The 20,741-nt window shown below is 40.7% G+C and overlaps 1 protein-coding gene and 1 long non-coding RNA gene across 3 annotated transcripts in view; one reads left to right on the forward strand and one right to left on the reverse strand.

Moving 5' to 3' along the window:
• LOC130363371 (uncharacterized) overlaps nt 1–20,741 on the reverse strand; it is a 114,784-nt gene that overhangs the window by 37,812 nt on the left and 56,231 nt on the right. The window lies entirely within an intron of this gene.
• On the forward strand, nt 759–5,075 carry LOC130363338 (C-X-C motif chemokine 10-like). Its single transcript, XM_056568702.1, has 4 exons — nt 759–845; nt 925–1,048; nt 4,443–4,526; nt 4,716–5,075. Exons 1-4 carry the CDS (start codon nt 785–787, stop codon nt 4,750–4,752), a joined length of 306 nt encoding a protein of 101 aa, XP_056424677.1. The 5' UTR covers nt 759–784; the 3' UTR covers nt 4,753–5,075.

Raw genomic sequence — 20,741 nt, forward strand, 5'->3', positions numbered from 1 at the left:
CAAAGCAGCATATGTTTGCTATGGGGATTTTCTCCTACTCTGGACAGTTCCTGACAGCAGAGGTGTCAGCAAAAAGCACTGTGGTCGTGACAGAAAATAAATCCAAAAAGAAAAGATTTTCCTCTGTAATATATAGCCGCTAATAAGTACTGGAAGAATTAAGATTTTTTAATAGAAGTAATTTACAAATCTGTTTAACTTTCTGGCATCAGTTGATCTAGAAAGAAAACGTTTTCCACCGGAGTACCCCTTTAATTAATTGCACACTGCTGGCACTTTTTCTTGTGGCGCTATGATGACAATATTGTGGTACTTTGCCACCACTATTAATGATTGGGTTTGCTGGCACTAATAATGGGGCACTAAGATAGCACTAGACAATATTAATGAAAGTTCTGTGATGGAAGTGGCCAAGACATTAGGGCTTTTTCTTGGGTAACGAATCATTTTTGGGAAACAAAAATGTTAGGAATCATTTAGCTATCAAATGAAGGAAAGTTGTTTGAAACAACAGTAACCATTTAAGTGCGCAACTCATTTATTGTGGAACTTTGCAGGATAAGATTTTGATACATTGATACACGTATTAGGTTTTATTTTCATTAAAGAAGGCCTTAAGTTGCACTTTCTCTTCTGCTAAGTTGCTATCATGTAGAGGAAATTGAGGTTGTTAGGAATTTCCACTTGTGATGATGCAATGTATCACAGACCTATATATACAGTCGTCTCTCCTTCCGATCAACTGCCTGAATTAACAGCTCGCCAGACACTTTATCCAGTCATTATGGACTACAAGATTGCTGCCGTCATCTGTGCTGTGCTGCTGTCTGCTACTTTATTACAAGGTACATTTATATGAAGTTATAAAATGATTTTTTTATTACGGCATTATTTTTAGCTGACTCATAACTATTACTCCTTCAGGAGCTGCTATACCTCGAGGGAATCGCTGTCTGTGCACCAAATTTTCTAAGAAACTCAAAATAAAGGCAGTTGAAAAGTTGGAGATTTATCCCAGAAGTTCTACATGTGAAAATGTTGAATACATGTAAGTAGATGGCGTGTAGTACGCACAGAATGCGGTCATATGTTAAGGCAATTACTTCACTTATTATGAGTAGTTAAAAATTAAAGGATACCTTTCATCAAAAAAACTTTTGATATATTATAGATGAATGTATGCAGAATAACTTTACAATTGCATGTTATTAAAAAATATGCTTCTTTCTATTTAATTTTCCACTTTGAAAAAATGACCACTAGGGGTCTCCCTACCAGTCCTTTTTTATATATTTCAGACTCATGCTGGAGTCCTAAATCTCAGACTGCAGCCGGGACACAGAAAAAAATCCCTGGCAGTGAGCAGTGCTGAGTTTGTCTGTGTTCCGGCTGCAGTCTGAGATTTAGGACTCCAGCATGAGTCTGAAATATATAAAAAAGGACTGGTAGGGAGACCCCTAGTGGTCATTTTTTCAAAGTGGAAAATTAAATAGAAAGAAGCATATTTTTTAATAACATGCAATTGGAAAGTTATTCTGCATACATTAATCTATAATATATTAAAATATTTTTTGATGAAAGGTACCCTTTAACTAAATGTTTTCATTCAATGGCAATATTCTCCAACATGCATGCATAGTAGCCCAGCTTTAAAGGGGTATTCCAGGTCAAAACTTTTTTTTTATATATCAACTGGCTTCGGAAAGTAAAACAGATTTGTAAATTACTTCTATTTAAAAAAATCTTAATCCTTCCAATAGTTATTAGCTTCTGAAGTTGAGTTGTTGTTTTCTGTCTAACTGCTCTTGATGACTCACGTCCCGGGAGCTGTGCAGTTCCTATGGGGATATTCTCCCATCATGCACAGCTCCCGGGACGTGACATCATCATTGAGCAGTTAGACAGAAAACTTCAGAAGCTAATAACTATTGGAAGGATTAAGATTTTTAAATAGAAATAATTTACAAATCTGTTTAACTTTCCGGAGCCAGTTGATATATATATATAAAAAAAGGTTTTGCCTGGAATACCCCTTTAAGAGTGTACAGTGGTCCCTCAAGTTACAATATTAATTGGTTCCAGGACGACCATTGTATGTTCAAACCATTGTATGTTGAGACCATAACTCAATGGAAACCTGGTAATTGGTTATGAAGCCACCAAAATGTCATCTAAAAATAAGAATAAGTGAGGATTAAAGAAAAATAAGTAGATAACTAATACAGTAATACATATAAAAGTAAGAAAGATCTGCTGGGAGCTGTAAATCAATGTCTATGTCAGTGTTTCCCAACCAGGGTGCCTCCAGCTGTTGCAAAACTACAACTCCCAGCATGCCCGGACAGCCGTTGGCTGTCCGTGCATGCTGGGAGTTGTAGTTTTGCAACAGCTGGAGGCACCCTGGTTGGGGTACAATGGTTTTTGTAGAGGACAGGGGCTTCTTCAGGGTCCTATACAGTACACACAGTTTCCCAAATGGAGCCACCCTTACTTGGTGTCCAAAGGAGCAGCTAACCCTGGCACAGGTAAGGAGTAGTACAGAACTTGTAGTTCTTCCCTGTACTGTAGGGGGCGCTACCAGACAGCCAGTAAGTGAATGCACTTCAGTAATGCAGGTGATTTACCAGTAAAATGCCCATTCTGATTGGTCAGTTCCTCCAGTTGTGACATATTTCATAGATCTGGACTGTCCGTAGCATCGTATGTTGAGTCTGGTTTCAAGTTACAATGGTCCAGAAAAAAACATTGTATGTTGAAACTATTGTATGTTGAGGCCATTGTAAGTTGAGGGATCACTGTATATGTTTTTTATACACATACCCCTAATTCAGGATAGGAACACTGTGCTTCCAGGCTGCACTTTATAGACCTGTAATTGTCATTTTTACCTTAATAACCAAGCCCAATTTTTTTAAACCTGGCATGTTTCTCTCTGACATGCTTTTACTTAGCAACGCAATTCTGAGATTGCTTTTTCGTGACATACTGTACTTTATATTAGTGGTAAATCTTTGTTTATTCATTAGGCTAAAAAATATTGTCAGAAATTCAAAGACATTTTTTTATGGCATTCACTGTATGGTAAAAATGATGTTATTTTTATTCTGTGGGTCAGTATGATTATGGCGATACCTAATTTATGTAGCTTTTTTATGTTCTCTTTCCTTTTTTCAACAAAATCCTTTTTTCCCCTTTTTTGTGCTGTCATGTTCTGACCATTACTTTTTTATTTTTCATCCAATGCCAGGTTTGGGCATTATGTATTTTTTGGGTGATAATATAGGGTTTTATTGGGAAAGGGGCATTTATAAAAAAAATTTACACTTTATTTATTTAAAAGCTTTTTTTTTTTTTACTGTTCACTTTTTACAGATTATACTATGCTGCACTACATCTGTCATGCAGCACAGTATAACAGTCAGTACTACACTGAGTAACAGCCTATGCGATCCAGCCTATGGCTGGACCTCACAGGCTGCCGTATTAGGCCATCAGCTAGCCTCCTGCTGCCATGGCAACCAACGGGATCCTGCAATCGCATTGCGGGATCGCCGTTGGTGGACAGAGGGAGCCCCCTCCCCCCTCTCAACCCCATAGATTCCGTGATCAGGACTTATCACGGCATCTATGGTGTTAATGCTGCAGCGACTGGTGCGATCTTGATCTCGGCAGCTGCGGCAGGACCCTGGCTGTGATCGACAGCCAGGTCCCGCCGACGATCTCCTGCAGCTAGGACTTATGCTCTGTGAAGGAGATCGCTAGGACTTAGGCATACGTTCAGTTGCGCTTACTAGCTAGCAACTTGAACGTATGCATACTTCCTAGGGCAGGAAGGGGTTAAAACCATATGGGCTTTGTGGCCAACATGCTGTAAGGTACAATATGTCAGAGATTTTACCTTACAGCATGTAGAAGCTTGTTGACAGCTACAATACTGTTTAGTAGAGATGAGCGAACTTACAGTAAATTCCAATTCGTCACAAACTTCTCGGCTCGGCAGTTGATGACTTATCCTGCGTAAATTAGTTCAGCCTTCAGGTGCTCCGGTGGGCTGGAAAAGGTGGATACATTCCTAGGAAAGAGTCTCCTAGGACTGTATCCACCTTTTCCAGCCCATTGAAGCACCTGAAAGCTGAACTAATTTATGCAGGATAAGCCATCAACTGCCGAGCCGAGAAGTTCGTGACTAATCGAATTTACTGTAAGTTCGCTCATCTCTACTGTTTAGGATTAACAATAAGCAACCATCAAAAATCTTATCAATGATTATTATATTAATGATTATTAATTTTATTATTAATAATAATTATCATTATTATTTATTATTATTATTCATACCTTCTAAGATTTCTGTGGATTTCAATTGCAACTGAAAATGAAGGTTGAAAAAATACCTATAAAAAACGTAATATTAAAAAAGGCTCATTGTTGTCTTCTAACAGGGCATTTCTAAAAAAACGAAGTGTTCCCATATGTGTCAGTCCTGACTTAAAAGAAGTAAAGGCTCTTCTGAGAAAAACCAATCGGTAAGTGATAGGATTCAATTACTTGTTATGGATTTTAGATTTGGATGCAAATTAGATGACGAAATCCACATGAAAGTGGATACAATTAGCATCCCAAGCATGCAAATGTTATATCTACCAATTATCTATAATGTCTACAATATCTATTGATAGATTTGAAAATTCTAACCCCCATATATATTTTTCTAGGCATCTCAAGCATATTAAAGTGATACACCACCAATGAATGTGAGCATGCATGGAAGATCATACTGACCATCTGAATAGCTTTTACAGTTATTTGTTGCTGTTATTATTATTGATCATTAATTCATTATTCATGATCAATAATAATGATTCCAAACATTTTGTGTTTCCTTTTGTTCACAATTTAAAAATGAAATCTCATTCTCCAATTGTTATAATTTATTAAGGATTCTGCATGTAGATATATCGTATATGTGTAAATATACAATTATGTGTAAATAATATGTAAATAGTGTACAAAATGCAATGTAAAATATTCATCATATGCATTTTATACTAAAAACTGTTTTCCTTGTTTTGGCTTTAAATGTGGATGTTAATAAAGATGAAATGATTTATTTTACTTTTTCCTAGTTTTTGTTTTTTCCTTTCACTGGAGTTTCACAAAATTTGTAATTTCTAAAAATAAACGTCATTATAAAATATTACACTTTTTTGAGTTTAATAAACATTTGTTTATGTATAATTATGTTTATTACGGTAATAAACGTTTGTAATATAAAGATGGATAGCTGTATATCACTGGTTTAAATTCTTAATACTTATATTAAATAGGTAAAGTAAAAATGCCGCCTACTGGCCTTAGAAGTAGAAGCATGGATTCAACAGTCCAACAGCACAGGCTGGGTTGCATTAAAGGGGTACTCCGGTGAAAAACTTTTTTTTTTTTTTTTTTTAATCAACTGTTGCCAGAAAGTTCAACAGATTTGTAAATTACTTCTATTAAAAAATCTTAATCCTTCCTGTACTTATTAGCTGCTGAATACTACAGTGGAAATTCTTTTCCATTTGAAACAAAGAGCTCTCTGCTGAATCATGAGCACACTGCTCTCGGCTGACATCTCTGTCCATTTTTAGGAACTGTCCAGGGTAAAAGGAAATCCCCATAGCAAACATATGCTGTTCTGGACAGTTCATAAAATGGACAGAGATGTCAGCAGAGAGCACTGTACTCGTGATGTCAGCAGACAGTTCTGTGTTTCAAAAAGAAAATAATTTCCGCTGTAGTATTCAGCAGCTAAGTACAGGAAGGATTAAGATTTTTTAATAGAAGTAATTTACAAATCTGTTTAACTTTCTGGCACCAGTTGATTTAAAAAAAAAAAGTTTTTCAACGGAGTACCCCTTTAAAGGGGTTATCCAGGAATAGAAAAACACAACAAATTTTTTTCAAAAACAGCTCCACGTCTGTCTTCAGGTTGTGTGCGGTATTACAACTTGGCTCCATTCACTTCAATGGAACAGAGCTGCAAAACCACACCCAACCTGGAGACAGAAGGGAGCGTTTTTTGATAGAAAGTAGCTCTGCTTTTCTATTCCTGGATAACCCCTGTAATGCAGTGTGTTCTATTTAAAACAGGGCTGCTGACATATACTGTGATGCACTGCACTGCCCACTTCTATGGCCCAAACATAGTCAGCTAGTTACTACATTTGGGCCATTTTCTGCCCATATAAATTTAATTTGGCAGGCTCAATAGCGTAAATCTTAAAGAGGTAATAGATTGTGGCACTTACAAATTGCTGTTAACTTAGGTTACTTAATTGTAAATGATTCACATACAGCAACATGCAAATAAGAAGGGGTGCATTATTGAGTCCAGCAAGGTAACTGTACTGTTAGGGTGCTTTTACACTGCGATTTGGCTGTATGTTGGACAGATACATTGGCAACCTGTCAAAATAGGGTGCTGACATATTCGTTCATGGACAGACACAGGCCCCATTTTTATAGGATGCCATAATATATCTACGTAACCTAAAGCCAAATTGTGATGTGAAGCCTAAATTGGGAAGCCTGCTAGCATTATTTAAGACAAAGGAAAAAAAAAAGCTTTTCTAATAGACATGCTTTAAAAAAGCTTACATTGTAGATGACTGCTAGGAAACATTATGTGAGACACCCATTTCCTACAAGCACATAAGATTTATATCAATTATATAATGTTGAGGTGAGGGTGTCATAAGGGCAGATGTTATTACCTATGGGGCAGATGGCATTAACCCCTTGTGTTCTTGACACCAGGGCGTGGTTTTACCTCTACACCACCCAAAGGTAAGGCTGCTGAATCCTGGGCCAGGCACGGGGCAAATAATGACTCTGATGCCAAGTTACGGACCAAGGCCAGCTTTACTGAGGTAGGCAGATGGAATAGTCTTTACAGCTCAGTTAGGTCCAAGGAAGTGACCAGTGACCTTAGAGACTTGCAGGTTCACTGGGACTTGTAGTGGACTTGGATTAATTGCTGCAGAACCACGCTGACTTTAGACAGACTGATCTTGACTGACTTGACTAGGACTGACTAGACTTCACCCCTTGTGTAGCTTACCAGGTTTTGACATTCACCCATGGGGCACTTGGTTAGTGGAAGCGTGGCTGCGTGGTAGGCCTTGGGTCTCCACAGGACAAAGAAAAGGGCTTCTGTTTATTTTGTATGGGTCCAGCAGACAGACCTAAATCATAACTAAACTCCCAGGGATATATAACAAAAATATGCCTAATCACCAATGTGGAAAAAGCGTGGAGAACCATAAAATATAACTGTTATTGTTACTAATAAAATATGAATCAAAAAAACACCCAGTGTAAGTGCCTTTAAAACAAAACAAAAAAAAGTATTAAATATATGTCATTTTTCGACAGTTTAGAAATAATGGGCCTCATTTACTAAGAGTTTTGGGTTTTTACTAGTGTGAAAAGTTGTTTCAGACTTGCAGGATTCCTCTCTATTTACTATTGGGAAAAGTCGGGAACATTTTCTGACCAGCTTTTTCTAGGTGGATATTTCCAGCCATTTATCCACAGGATTTTATGTGAATTCAATAGTAAATCGGTCGGGTTTGCAAAACCAAGCCCCTTTTTGGGCCGACCACGCCCGCAACAGGCCACGCCCCCTTTTCGGCTTTTCACAGTGCAATGTCGTATTTGGCGGATTTTCCAGGCACACACTGTCGCACACTGGCGCAGACTGGTGCAGACATGTCTCAGACACTCTGTGCCAAAATAACCAGACAAAAACTGGTCGGTTTCAGCTTAATAAATGAGGCCCAATGACTCAGTCATAGAGGTACTTTGCACTTATAGTTATAAGAGTGCTCAGCCCTCCAACAACAATCATGCGTAACCAGGATCACACCATGAGGTCTCCTGTAACACTAGTATCAAGTCCTGAGTATCAGGAAACACAACATGTTGTGTTGCATGACGGGAATCTCATGTTGTGTTTCCTGATACTCAGGACTTGATACTAGTGTTATAGGAGACCTCATGGTGTGATCCTGGTTACGCATGATTGTTGTTGGAGGGCTGAGCACTCTTATAACTATAAGTGCAAAGTACCTCTATGACTGAGTCATTATTTGTAAACCAGCGAAAAATGACATATATTTAATATTATTATTATTTTTTTTTTTTTTTAAGGCACTTACATTGGATGTTTTTTTTTTTTATTCATATTTTATTAGTAACATTAAAAGTTGTATTTTCTGGTTCTCCATGCTTTTTCCACATTGGTGATTAGGCATATTTTTGTCTACAGGACACCAGACATTCTCAGGTCTAAACTGGCTAGCTAGCTCCTCCCAGGGTTTATATGGGGGAGACTTTGGAGGGGTCCTATAGGTCACCCACAAGTCACCTGGTCACTGGCACCTTCCCTGGTTATATGACCAGACATTCCAATAGATAACACAAGGTATAATTAACCATTTAACATAAACAATGGAGGAGTGGACTCAGGGAACACTGCATTAGAGTCTGCCAGACAGGACAGCAAGGTTAAAGGGGTGTACTGGGCCACCACAATATACCATCATAAACATGCACCATCAGATATTCAAAGTGTTTTACATAAGAATGATCAAATGCTTACACGTATAACAACAGTTTTGCAAAAGTGGGTGTGGTTATGTAAATTTCATGTTTTACATATTTTAGGAGATTAAAGTCCATTTTACATGAAAAAAATTTACACCAGCTCTTTGCTAGTGTAGAAATCACAGAAATGGTTGTAGTTTTTTTTTTTTTCTTTTGTGGGAGGGATTTAAATTTGGTGCTCAAATTAGCACTTTTGACACTAAACTAATACATTTTTTGGGGGGAAATTCAGTACGGCGGCAAAAAAACCCATTTTGGCACCAAGAAACAAAAGAGGCACAAAAATGAACTCTCACATATTTTTATATTTTCTAAGCAGCACAAGAGATCTTTCAAACTGTGACGACAAAAAAAAGTGTTATTAATTGCTTAACAGAAATTACAGTAGTGTATAAATATCTCCCCCACCAAATATACACAGCAAAGAACAAAATGCTAAAGTATGGTTCGTGCCATACTTCTTCTGTCTACGTATGATGCTATGCGTTGAACTGCTGCTACCTCCTGATATGTATTTATGGACTGAGTCTTGTAATGATATAGAGTTCCGAGCCCAGGCGTAAAAGAGCCAGATGCCTGTTTCAGCTGTGCCAGGTGTAGTTTCCATTTTCTGGTTTGTATAAGAAGGGCTTATATTAGCAAGAAAGTCATCATTTCATAATCTTGTGCTGTGATACCTTTTTGGGTTTGAGTGCATTCCGTAAGAAAAGGGATAATACAGAGCTCAGTATTCACAAAGGCAATGCCTACTGCAAGTATATATAAAAAAAAAAAACTATTTTGTTAACCCCTTAACCCCTTAAGGACCAGGCCATTTTATACCTTAAGGACCGGAGCGTTTTTTGCAATTCTGACCACTGTCACTTTAAACATTAATAACTCTGGAATGCTTTCAGTTATCATTCTGATTCCGAGATTGTTTTTTCGTGACATATTCTACTTTAACTTAGTGGTAACATTTTATGGTAACTTGCATCCTTTCTTGGTGAAAAATCCCCAAATTTGATGAAAAAAATGAAAATTTTGCATTTTTCTAACTTTGAAGCTCTCTGCTTGTAAGGAAAATGGATATTCAAAATATATATTTTTTGGGTTCACATATACAATATGTCTACTTTATGTTTGCATCATAAAATTTATGAGTTTTTACTTTTGGAAGACACCAGAGGGCTTCAAAGTTCAGCAGCAATTTTGAAATTTTTCACAAAATTTTCAAACTCACTATTTTTCAGGGACCAGTTCAGTTTTGAAGTGGATTTGAAGGGTCTTCATATTAGAAATACCCCATAAAAGACCCCTTTATAAAAACTACACCCCCCAAAGTATTCAAAATGACATTCAGTAAGTGTATTAACCCTTTAGGTGTTTCACAGGAATAGCAGCAAAGTGAAGGAGAAAATTCAAAATCTTCATTTTTTACACTCGCATGTTCTTGTAGACCCAATTTATGAATTTTTGCAAGGGGTAAAAAGGAGAAATTTTTTACTTGTATTTGAAACCCAATTTCTCTCGAGTAAGCACATACCTCATATGTCTATGTTAATCGTTCGGCGGGCACAGTAGAGGACTCAGAAGGGAAGGGGCGACAAATGGTTTTTGGGGGGCATGCCGCATTTAGGAAGCCCCTATGGTGCCAGGACAGCAAAAAAAAAAAAACACATGGCATACCATTTTGGAAACTAGACCCCTCAGGGAACGTAACAAGGGGTAAAGTGAACCTTAATACCCTACAGGTGATTCACGACTTTTGCATATGTAAAAAAAATATATATATTTTTTACCTAAAATGCTTGGTTTCCCAAAAATTTTACATTTTTAAAAAGGGTAATAGCAGAAAATACCCCCCAAAATTTGAAGCCCAATTTCTCCCGATTAAGAAAACACCCCATATGGGGGTGAAAAGTGCTCTGCTGGCGCACTACAGGTCTCAGAAGAGAAGGAGTAACATTTGGCTTTTTGGAAGCAAATTTTGCTCTGGGGGCATACCGCATTTAGGAAGCCCCTATGGTGCCAGAACAGCAAAAAAAAAAAAAAACACATGGCATACCATTTTGGAAACTAGACCCCTCGGGAAACGTAACAAGGGGTAATTTGAACCTTAATACCCTACAGGTGTTTCACAACTTTTGCATATGTAAAAAAATATATATATTTTTTTACCTAAAATGCTTGTTTTCCCAAAAAATTTACATTTTTTAAAAGGGTAATAGCAGAAAATACCCCCCAAAATTTGTTAGGCAATTTCTCCCGAGTACGGCGATACCCCATATGTGACCCTAAACTGTTGCCTTGAAAGACGACAGGGCTACAAAGTGAGAGCGCCATGCGCATTTGAGGCCTAAATTAGGGACTTGCATAGGGGTGGACATAGGGGTATTCTACGCCAGTGATTCCCAAACAGGGTGCCTCCAGCTGTTGTAAAACTCCCAGCATGCCTAGACAGTCAACGGCTATCTGGCAATACTGGGAGTAGTTGTTTTGCAACAGCTGGAGGCTCCGTTTTTGAAACAGTGGCGTACCAGACGTTTTTCATTTTTATTGGGGAGGGGGTCTGTGTAGGGGTATGTGTATATGTAGTGTTTTTTACTTTTTATTTTATTGTGTGTTAGTGTAGTGTAGTGTTTTTAGGGTACAGTCACACGGGCGGGGGTTCACAGTAGTTTCTCGCTGGCAGTTTGAGCTGCGGCAGAACTTTTGCCGCACCTCAAACTTGCAGCCGAATACTTACTGTAATCCTCCGCCCATGTGAGTGTACCCTGTACATTCACATTGGGGGGAGGGGGGGGACCATCCAGCTGTTGCAAAACTACAACTCCCAGCATGTACGGACAGCGGAAGGGCATGCTGGGTGTTGTAGTTATGCAACAGCTGGAGGCACACTGGTTGTGAAACACCGAGTTTGGTAACAAACTCAGTGTTTTGCAACCAGTGTGCCTTCAGCTGTTGCAAAAGCTACAACCCCCAGCATGTACGGACAGCGGAAGGGCATGCTGGGTGTTGTAGTTATGCAACAGCTGGAGGCATACTACTTTGGCTGGGGATGCTGGGGATTGTAGTTATGCAACAGCTGGAGACACACTGGTTTGCTACTTAACTCAGTGTGCCTTCAGCTGTTGCAAAACTAAAACTCTCAGCAGTCACCGACAGCCAACGGGCATGCTGGGAGTTGTAGTTATGCAACCACCAGATGCACCACTACAACTCCCAGCATGCACTTTAGCTGATTGTGCAAGCTGGGAGTTGTAGTTATACAACAGCTGAAGGTACACTTTTCCATAGAAAGAATGTGCCTCCAGCTGTTGCAAAACTACAAGTCCCAGCATGCCCATAAGGGAATGCTGGGAGTTGTGGTGGTCTGCCTCCTGCTGTTGCATAACTACAGCTCCCAGCATGCCCTTTTTGCATGCTGGGAGCTGTTGCTAAGCAACAGCAGGAGGCTGTCACTCACCTCCAACGATCCTCGCCGCACAGGTCAGTCCCTCGTCGTCGCCGCCGCCGCCGCCGCTGCTCCTGGGGCCCCGATCCCAACATTGACGCCGGGGATCGGGGTCCCCAGCACCCGGGGTGCACGTCCCGCACCCGCTCACGTCCTCCAGAAGAGGGGCGGAGTGGGTTGCGGGAGTGACACCCGCAGCAGGCGCCCTGATTGGTTGGCCGGTAATCCGGCCAACGAATCAGGGCGATCGTGAGGTGGCACCAGTGCCACCTCACCCCTGCTGTGTCTGGCTGTTCTGGCCCCGATCAGCCAGTAATTCCGGGTCATCGGGTCACTGGAGACCCGATTGACCCGGAATCCGCCGCAGATTGCTGGACTGAATTGTCCAGCGATCTGCGGCCATCGCCGACATGGGGTGTCATAATGACCCCCCTGGGCGATATGCCCCGATGCCTGCTGAACGATTTCAGCAGGCATCGGGCACCGGCTCCGCTCCAGATGGTTGCGGGGGGCCGGTAAAACACATGACGTTCTCATACGTCATGTGTGCTTAAGGACTCGGAAATGGAGACGTATGAGAATGTCATGTGTCCTTAAGGGGTTAAGGACCAAGCCCATTTTATTTTTGCATTTTTGTTTTTTCCTCCTCACCTTCTAAAATCCATAACTATTTTATATCTCCATCTACAGACCCATATAAGGGCTTATTTTTTGCATGGCCAATTGTACTTTGTAATGAAACCTCTCATTTTACCATAAAATGCACGGCGAACCCAAAAAATTATTTTTTTAGGGAGGAAATTTTAATTAAAACCACAATTTTGCACATTTTGGAAGGTTTTGTTTTCACACTGTACACTTTACGGTAAAAATTACATGTGTTCTTTATTCTGTGGGTCAATACAATTAAAATGATACCCATGGCTATATACTTAAAATTTTTTGTACCGCTTAAAAAAAATCTAAAACCTTTTGTACAAAATCAGTAATCTAAAATTTGCCCTATTTTGACCACCTATAACTTTTTCATTTTTCCGTATATAGGGCAGTATGAAAGCTCATTTTTTGTGCCATCATGTGTACTTTTTATTGCTACCACATTTACATATATAAAACTTTTAGATCATTTTTTATAAAAAAAAATGTGTAATAAAATGTGACAAAAAAGCAGCATTTTTGGACTTTTTAAAAAAATGTTTACGTTTATGCCGTTCACCGTACAGGATCATTAACATCATATTTTGATAGTTTGGACATTTAAGCATGCAGAAATACCAAATATGTTTATAAAAAAATTACTCTTTTTGCGGGTAAAATGGGAAAAGCGGACAATTTCAATTTTTATTGGGGGAAGGGATTTTTCACATTTTTTTTACTTTTTATTTTTACATTTTTCAACTTTTTTTTTTACACTTTTTATGTCTCCATAGGGGACTATCTATAGCAATCATTTGATTGCTAATACTATTCAGTGCTATGCATAGGACATAGCACTGATCAGTATTATTGGTCATCTTCTGCTCTGGTCTGCTTTAAATACAGGAAATATGTTTTCAGTGTTCCAACTAGACAGTACAGTTAGGCTATGTTCACAAGCCGGAATGTCCATGCGGACATTCCAGACACTATGGACCACACAGGTATGCGGCGTCTCATAGATGGCTATGCATTCCGTGCAGTCACCACACAAAGAATGAACGTGTTCTTTGTGCAAACACGGAAAATTGAATTTCTGTCCTGGCACAGAAATTCCACCATGTGCACAGCGCGGCAGAATCCCGTTGAATTCAACAGGACTCTGCTGCAGCGGAATCTGTGTGAAAATTGCCTCGACCCCTAAACCCCTCAATTTCTAAAGATTAGAATGTTCAGCTAAAGACAATTTCAGAGCTAAGGTTACTATTAGAAAGAGAAGAACTTCATATAAAAATAGATTTAAAATTAAGGAAACATTGCTGTTTCTGTAGCTCAGGAATTTTGGAAATAGTGTAGCCCAAGACATTACACCATTTTTGTAACTTCTATTCATTACAGAAACAGGGTAAAACAACTCATTTGCCTGTTTTCACAATCATGGCTACCCCAGGTTGCCACAACCAAGCCATACAGGGTTAAGGGGTCCCATTCTAGAGATAGCTTAGGTATCCTGTGGACATGCAGTACTTGTTGGAAATAGTAATATCCCTTCAACTTGGCCATAGAATCCCCATTGTGAACTTTCAATTTACAGATATTAAAGGGGAACTCCGGAGGAAAAAATAGGTTTTCATATTAACTGGAGTCAAAAAAGTTATACAAATTTGTAAATGACTTCTATTTAAAAACCTTAACCCTTCCAATACTTATCAGCTGTATGCTGTATACTAAAGATAAACTACAGAGACATTTGTGTAGTTCTCTCCAGTCTGATAACAGTGCCCTCTGCTGACACCTCAGGAACTGTCCAGAGCAGGAGAGGTTTTCTATGGGGATTTTCTTCTACTCTGGACAGTTCCTGGCATGGACAGAGATGTCGGCAGAGAGCACTGTTGTCAGGCTGGAAAGAACTACACAACTTCCTCTGTAGTATACAGCAGCTGATTTTTAAATTGAAGTAATTTACAAATATGTTTAACTTTCTGGCACCAGTTGATTTGAAAACATTTGTTTCCCACTTGTTTTCCAACGGAGTCCTCCTTTAAAGACAAATGTGTGTAGCTGCATCTGGCACTATTCACAGACAATATTATTTTGGTAGTATTTGACCTTTTAAAGGAATCTAAAACATGTTTTGGTTATAGGATTAATAAAAGTAAACTAAAAGTATTTTTTCCAAGTAAGCAGTAAGCATTGCGCACTTTGTTATTGGTAGCTTTATATAGGAATGTAAATAAGGAAGTTTTAATATATTTTAGTATTCCATTCACCCATAATTATAATATGTTACATAATTTCTTCATGTGTGACATGGATAATAGTGTCAAGATAAAGAAAAAAGGAAGGATTTTCCTTATCTATTATAAGATAATACTATCTTATGAAATGATGTATATTTCCAGAGTATTATCTCCATTACAATCAATTGTTTAAAGAATTAATGTTTAAAAAGTTTTAGTCTTTTATAACAAAATAAGTATGTTTAAAATTGGCCATTCCTGACCCATATAACTCCTATTTTTCCTAATACGCAGCTATATGACGGCTAACAATTTGTAGTTTTATTGGTACCCCTTCTGCATATATGTGCCTTTCTGATCACTTGCTATTTCATTTTTTTTTCTGAGATGGGATGTGACCAAAAATCAGCAGTTTTAGAATTTGATAATTTTTTTAAAAATGTTTATGCTATTCACAGCACGGGATTGTTAACATTATATTGTACTAATTCAGACATTTCCGCACACAGCGAAATACCAAAGGTGTTTGTTCGTTTTTTTTACATTTCTTTTATTTGTAAAATGGAAAAGGGGGGTGATTCATTTTTTTAAAATTGGTAGAGGAGCTTCTTACATTTTCAAAACATTATTTTTATTTTATTTTTTTTAACTCTGATCAGTGTCTACAGTCCACTTTTATAGCTTGCCAGAAGGCAGACCATACTAGTACATCTGGCAAGAGCTGCAAGGAGCAAGTAAGGAGAGGCTATATCTTGACTCTTTGGACTATCACAATCATGCTGTGGCCAGTCCGATGTGTCTCACAAAGCCCCACAGATACTTTAGAGGCCATGATCAGTATTGATCCCAACATCTAACAGGTTAATGGCGGGCATCAGCATGATCGCTGATGCCCGCCATTAGTGGTTGGTCCGCTGGGCAGCACCAGGCAGCCAGGGTGTACATTCACACCCTGCATCCTCTAGTGGTTAAAGATGAAAGTTTTACCCAATAAGTAGTAATGTTTATTTTATATATAAGTCAATGTTTAATAGAGCTTGCCTGTCTTCTAGTGCTGGGTACAAAGATCTTCTCAGTGTTTAATGATTGTCAAATTATAGACAGTTGAACAGTGTTGTACAGAAAGAATGTCTTTCCCCTCCAGAACATATTTGTGTACTAAATAGCAGTAATGAAATAATAAAATGATAGGGAGTAAAACTGTTTTTACAAGTGAACTCAGAGGACAGCCACGGTTAACATTACAGGGGTACTCTGTCCCTAGACATCTTATCTCCTATCCAATGGATAGGGATTATGTATGATAGCGGGGGTCCCGCTGCTGGGAACCCCCGCGATCTCTCCTGCAGCACCCCGTGTCATCTGCTGAACAGAGCGAACTTCACTCTGTGCCTGTTGACAGGCGACACGGGTGCTAGAGTATCATGGCCCGCTTCCTCGAGACGTCATGCACCGCTCCCTCAATGCATGTCTATTGGAGGGGGCGTGGTGGCTTATACCTTAAACAGTTCACATCCAGGATCACCAGTACTGCCACATATAAAATACTCACTGCTACTAACTGCATTTTGGTAGAGATTTACTATAAGCCACAAAATATAATAAACACCACCAATAATCTACTACTGAGGCAAATAGATAAGGCATCAAACCACAAAAATGTTGTTATTATAGGGGACTTAGACTAGATATTTGGGGAGATTTATCAAAGCCTGGGTAGAGAAAGACTGGTGCAGCTGCCTATAGCAACCAATCAGATTGCTCATATCATTTTTAAAGAGAACTGCAAAAAATGAAAGAAGCAATCTGATTGGCTGGTATGGGCAACTGCACCAGTCTTCCTCTACACAGGTTTTGATAAATCTCCCCCTCTGAAGCAGATAATCTTTCCCATAATCCCAGTAATCCCAATAATCTTTCCCATCTGAAGCTGAACCAAGAGACCTAAAAGAACAAATAATGTACAGGTTTTGGGGCACTTGGAAATAGTAACTACAATATTGTGAAGGGGCATGCCTTTGAAGAAAGGAGTGATAAATCTGCACTGTGATAAATCTGGCACATTTAAAGTCCATCTAAGGCTATGTTCATATACAGTACAATTGGCCAATTGGAATTTTTTTTTATAATATTGTATTCATTGTTGTCAATAGAAAATCAGGAGTTAGTGCTCAAATAAAAAGTAAAATAATAACTGTAATTTAAATGGCTAATGAATAAGTAGCATGTTCTTTATTTTCAGATGATTTTGGGTAACTACCTAAATACAGAAAAATTTCTTGTAAAACCTTAGCAAAAAGATAAAAAAATAATAATAATGCAGATTTTCTACAGCTGATCTTGCAAAAGAAATATGCCATTTTTATTGCTGAAAATAAGAGCCATAAAGAGTGAGTAAAGATAGCCTAGGTTTGCACTGTCTAAGAATTAGACATTTTTAGTTAATTTGGGCTATAGTCTTAAATGGGCACTGTCAGATACAAAAACTTTTGATATGTTGTAAAGCATGTATATCCAATAGGTTTTGCAATTGCTTTCATTAGAAAATGTTCTGTATTTCATACTGAAAAAGACAAACAACTGCCCCCCTGCCTGCTTGGACACATACTAGTCCTGCTGTGTCCATGCGTCATCACCTATGTCATGGACACACTACCTTGATTGACAGCTGTGAGTGCAGGGCTCACAGCTGGAAGAAAAATCCTCCCACTGTCAGCTTGTGTCCCGCTACTGTCAGTGAGAACAAGCTGGGAGTTGTAGTTTTTGTTAATGCTAGGGGATATGTGAGCAGACAGCATACTGAGGGAGGGGGCGGAGACCTGCACAGTGAAGCCACGCCCCCTCCCTTTGAGAGGAATTCAGACCAGTGAGCTAAATTAAAAGTGTAATAAAAAATACAAATAAAGGTGCTAGACACATAAAAATTAGATGTACATGGTCAGAATTAGGTACTGAGTGATATATAAAAAAAAAAAAAAAAACATTTGTTGGATCTGACGGGTACGCTTTAACCTCCTGAGCGGTTATCCCGAGCGTGACTCGGGGTCAATATTCCCTGCCAGGACCGGTAACCCCGAGTCACGCTCGGGGTAGAATTGCAGAGTTCCCGGCCGGGCTGCACAATATATCGCAAAAGCAATGCGATATAGCGATGCGGCCCCCCGGGAAAACATGCGATTATCTGCTCGGGTCGGCTCCTGTGGCGGGTCGGCCAGAGCAGGTAAAGACAAATACTAAAAGTCAGTGTTTCCCTATCAGGGGGCCTCCAGCTATTGCAAAACTACAACTCTCAGCATGCCCGAACAGCCAAAAGCTGTCCGGGCATGCTGGGAGTAGTAGTTTCACAACAGCTGGAGGCACCCTGTTAGAAAAACACTGAGCTAAGTGTAAAAGGAAAAAGGAGTAAAATAAAAAAAAAACTTTTGCTCACCTAGTCCCGGTCCCTGCAGATGTCGTTCCCCTCCGTGCGCTCCGGTCCCTGTTCTCTTCACTATTCATCTTACAGGACCTTTCCCTTTTCAGCCAATCACAGGCCGCAGTGGTATCAAGCCAGTGATTGGCTGAAGGGGAAAGGACTTGTTCTGCAGCAAATACACTAGGTTTGAAATCTGCCCGGCAAACCTAGTGTATAATGCTGCAGGACAAGGTGACAAGGGGGGGGGGGGAATGTGACGGGGGGGGGGGGGGGGGGAGGTGACAGAGGGGGGAATGTGACAGAGGGGGGGAATGTGACAAGAGGGAAGAATGCGACAAGGGGGGGATGTGAATGTGACATGAAGGGGGGGATGTGACAAGGGGGGATGAATGTGACAAGGGGAGGGAATGTGACAAGGGGGAGGGGAATGTGACAAGGGGGAGGGGAATGTGACAAGGGGGAGGGGAATGTGACAAGGGAGGGGAATGTGACAAGAGGGGGAATGTGACAAGGGGAGGAAGAATGTGACAAGGAGGGGGGAGAATGTGACAAGCAGTGGCGTTGCGACCCGGGTGCGGGGGGTGCGGAGCGCACCGGGTGACACCAGCCTGGAGGGGTGACACCACGGGCGGCAGCACCCCCCAGTCCTCATCTGCACACGTCCGCCACCCCCCCCGGTCCTCATGTACACACGTCCCGCGTCCAATCCCCACCCACCCCCGGTCCTCATCTGAGCGGCCCGCGGGGTGTCCAGGAATCGCGCTGCAGCCACTGGCTCTTTAAGAGCACCGCGCGGTGGCTGCTTGGGAGAGAGTGACGTGAGCTCACGTCACATCGGCGGCCGGCCTGAGCGTGGGCCTGTTCAAAGCATAAGGCAGTGCGCGCGCCCATAGAGGAGCCGAACTTATCCGGTCCGGTCCAGACTGAGGTAAGTAAAAGCAAAGGGGGAAAACTACAACTCCCAGCATGTCCTCACTGTAAGGGCATGCTGGGAGTTGTAGTCATGCAACAGGAGGCTGGTGGCATTTTTACACCAGCTGTTGCTAAACTACAACTCCCACCATGGGATTTGTAGTTTAGGAACAGGGTGCCCCCAGCTGTTGCTAAACTACACCTCCCACCATGGGATTTGTAGTTTAGGAACAGGGTGCCCCCAGCTGTTGCTAAACTACACCTCCCACCATGGGATTTGTAGTTTAGGAACAGGGTGCCCCCAGCTGTTGCTAAACTACAACTCTCACCATGGGATTTGTAGTTTAGGAACAGGGTGCCCCCAGCTGTTGCTAAACTACAACTCTCACCATGGGATTTGTAGTTTAGGAACAGGGTGCCCCCAGCTGTTGCTAAACTACAACTCCCATCATGAGAGTTGTTGAAGGGGTAAATTAAATGGCACAGGTGGGTGGGGGTTAATATAATGGCACAGGGGAGGAGTGGGGTTAATGAAATGGCACAGAAGGAAGGACAGGGATTAATGAAATGCACAGAGGGATCAGAGGGGCCATCTCAATTCCCAATCCCCCCTATGCCATTTCAATTACCCCCCCCCCCATGCCATTTATTCCCCTCCCCCTATCAGAAGGAGGAGGGGGGTTAAAATGGCAAAGAGGGGATAAGAAGGGGGAATTGAAATGGTTCAGAAGGGGTGGGGGTTTAGAATTGAAATGGCAAAGATTAGGTTGGCAATGGAGAGCGCTGGAAAAATGTCTAACATGTTTGTCCCGCAGATGCGGAAGAAAGGAAGTTTTCTCTGGAAGAAGACATCATGGCGGCTTGAGCCGGATGGAGAAGAAAAGAAAAGAGGACAACGCTGATCAGAAAACATGTAACTGTGAGTTCCTAAATGCAATTGTAATCACTTATACTATGGTATACAGATCTGTATACAGCTGGTATATATCTCTATATGGTGCTGTTTATAATCACTTACATGGTATATATATCCTGTGTACAGATGGTATATACCTCTATATGGTCACTGTATTGGGGGGGGGGGAGCTGTGAGGTAAACTGCCATATATATACATGCGTGTTTGTTCTTTCTTTTTTTTTGGGGGGGGTGGGGCAGCATTCCATTCTTGGACCCAGGCAGCACAATGCCTTGGGCTGGCCCTGCCCCCCTCACCCCCCCAGTCCTCATGTGCGTGGCTGCATGTGCACCACCTGCCAACCTCACGTCCTCACCTTACTGGGGGGGGTAGGTATGGGGTGACACCATTTTCCATCGCACCGGGTGACACCAACCTTAGCAACGCCACTGGTGACAAGGAGGGGGGAGAATGTGACAAGGGGGAGGACAATGTGACAAGGGGGAGGAGAATGTGACAAGGGAGGGGAATGTGACGGGGGAGATGTGAAATGGGCG

The sequence above is a fragment of the Hyla sarda genome, chromosome 1 (genome assembly GCF_029499605.1).
Source record: "Hyla sarda isolate aHylSar1 chromosome 1, aHylSar1.hap1, whole genome shotgun sequence".
NCBI classification, from domain to species: domain Eukaryota; kingdom Metazoa; phylum Chordata; class Amphibia; order Anura; family Hylidae; genus Hyla; species Hyla sarda.

Bases quoted from the DNA above. Each gene is read 5' to 3' on its own strand.
- LOC130363338 (XM_056568702.1), top strand. From the start codon at position 785: ATGGACTACAAGATTGCTGCCGTCATCTGTGCTGTGCTGCTGTCTGCT. The intron at 1,049-4,442 runs GTAAGTAGATGG...GTCTTCTAACAG, and splicing joins TGTGAAAATGTTGAATACAT to GGCATTTCTAAAAAAACGAA. The intron at 4,527-4,715 runs GTAAGTGATAGG...ATATTTTTCTAG, and splicing joins CTTCTGAGAAAAACCAATCG to GCATCTCAAGCATATTAAAG.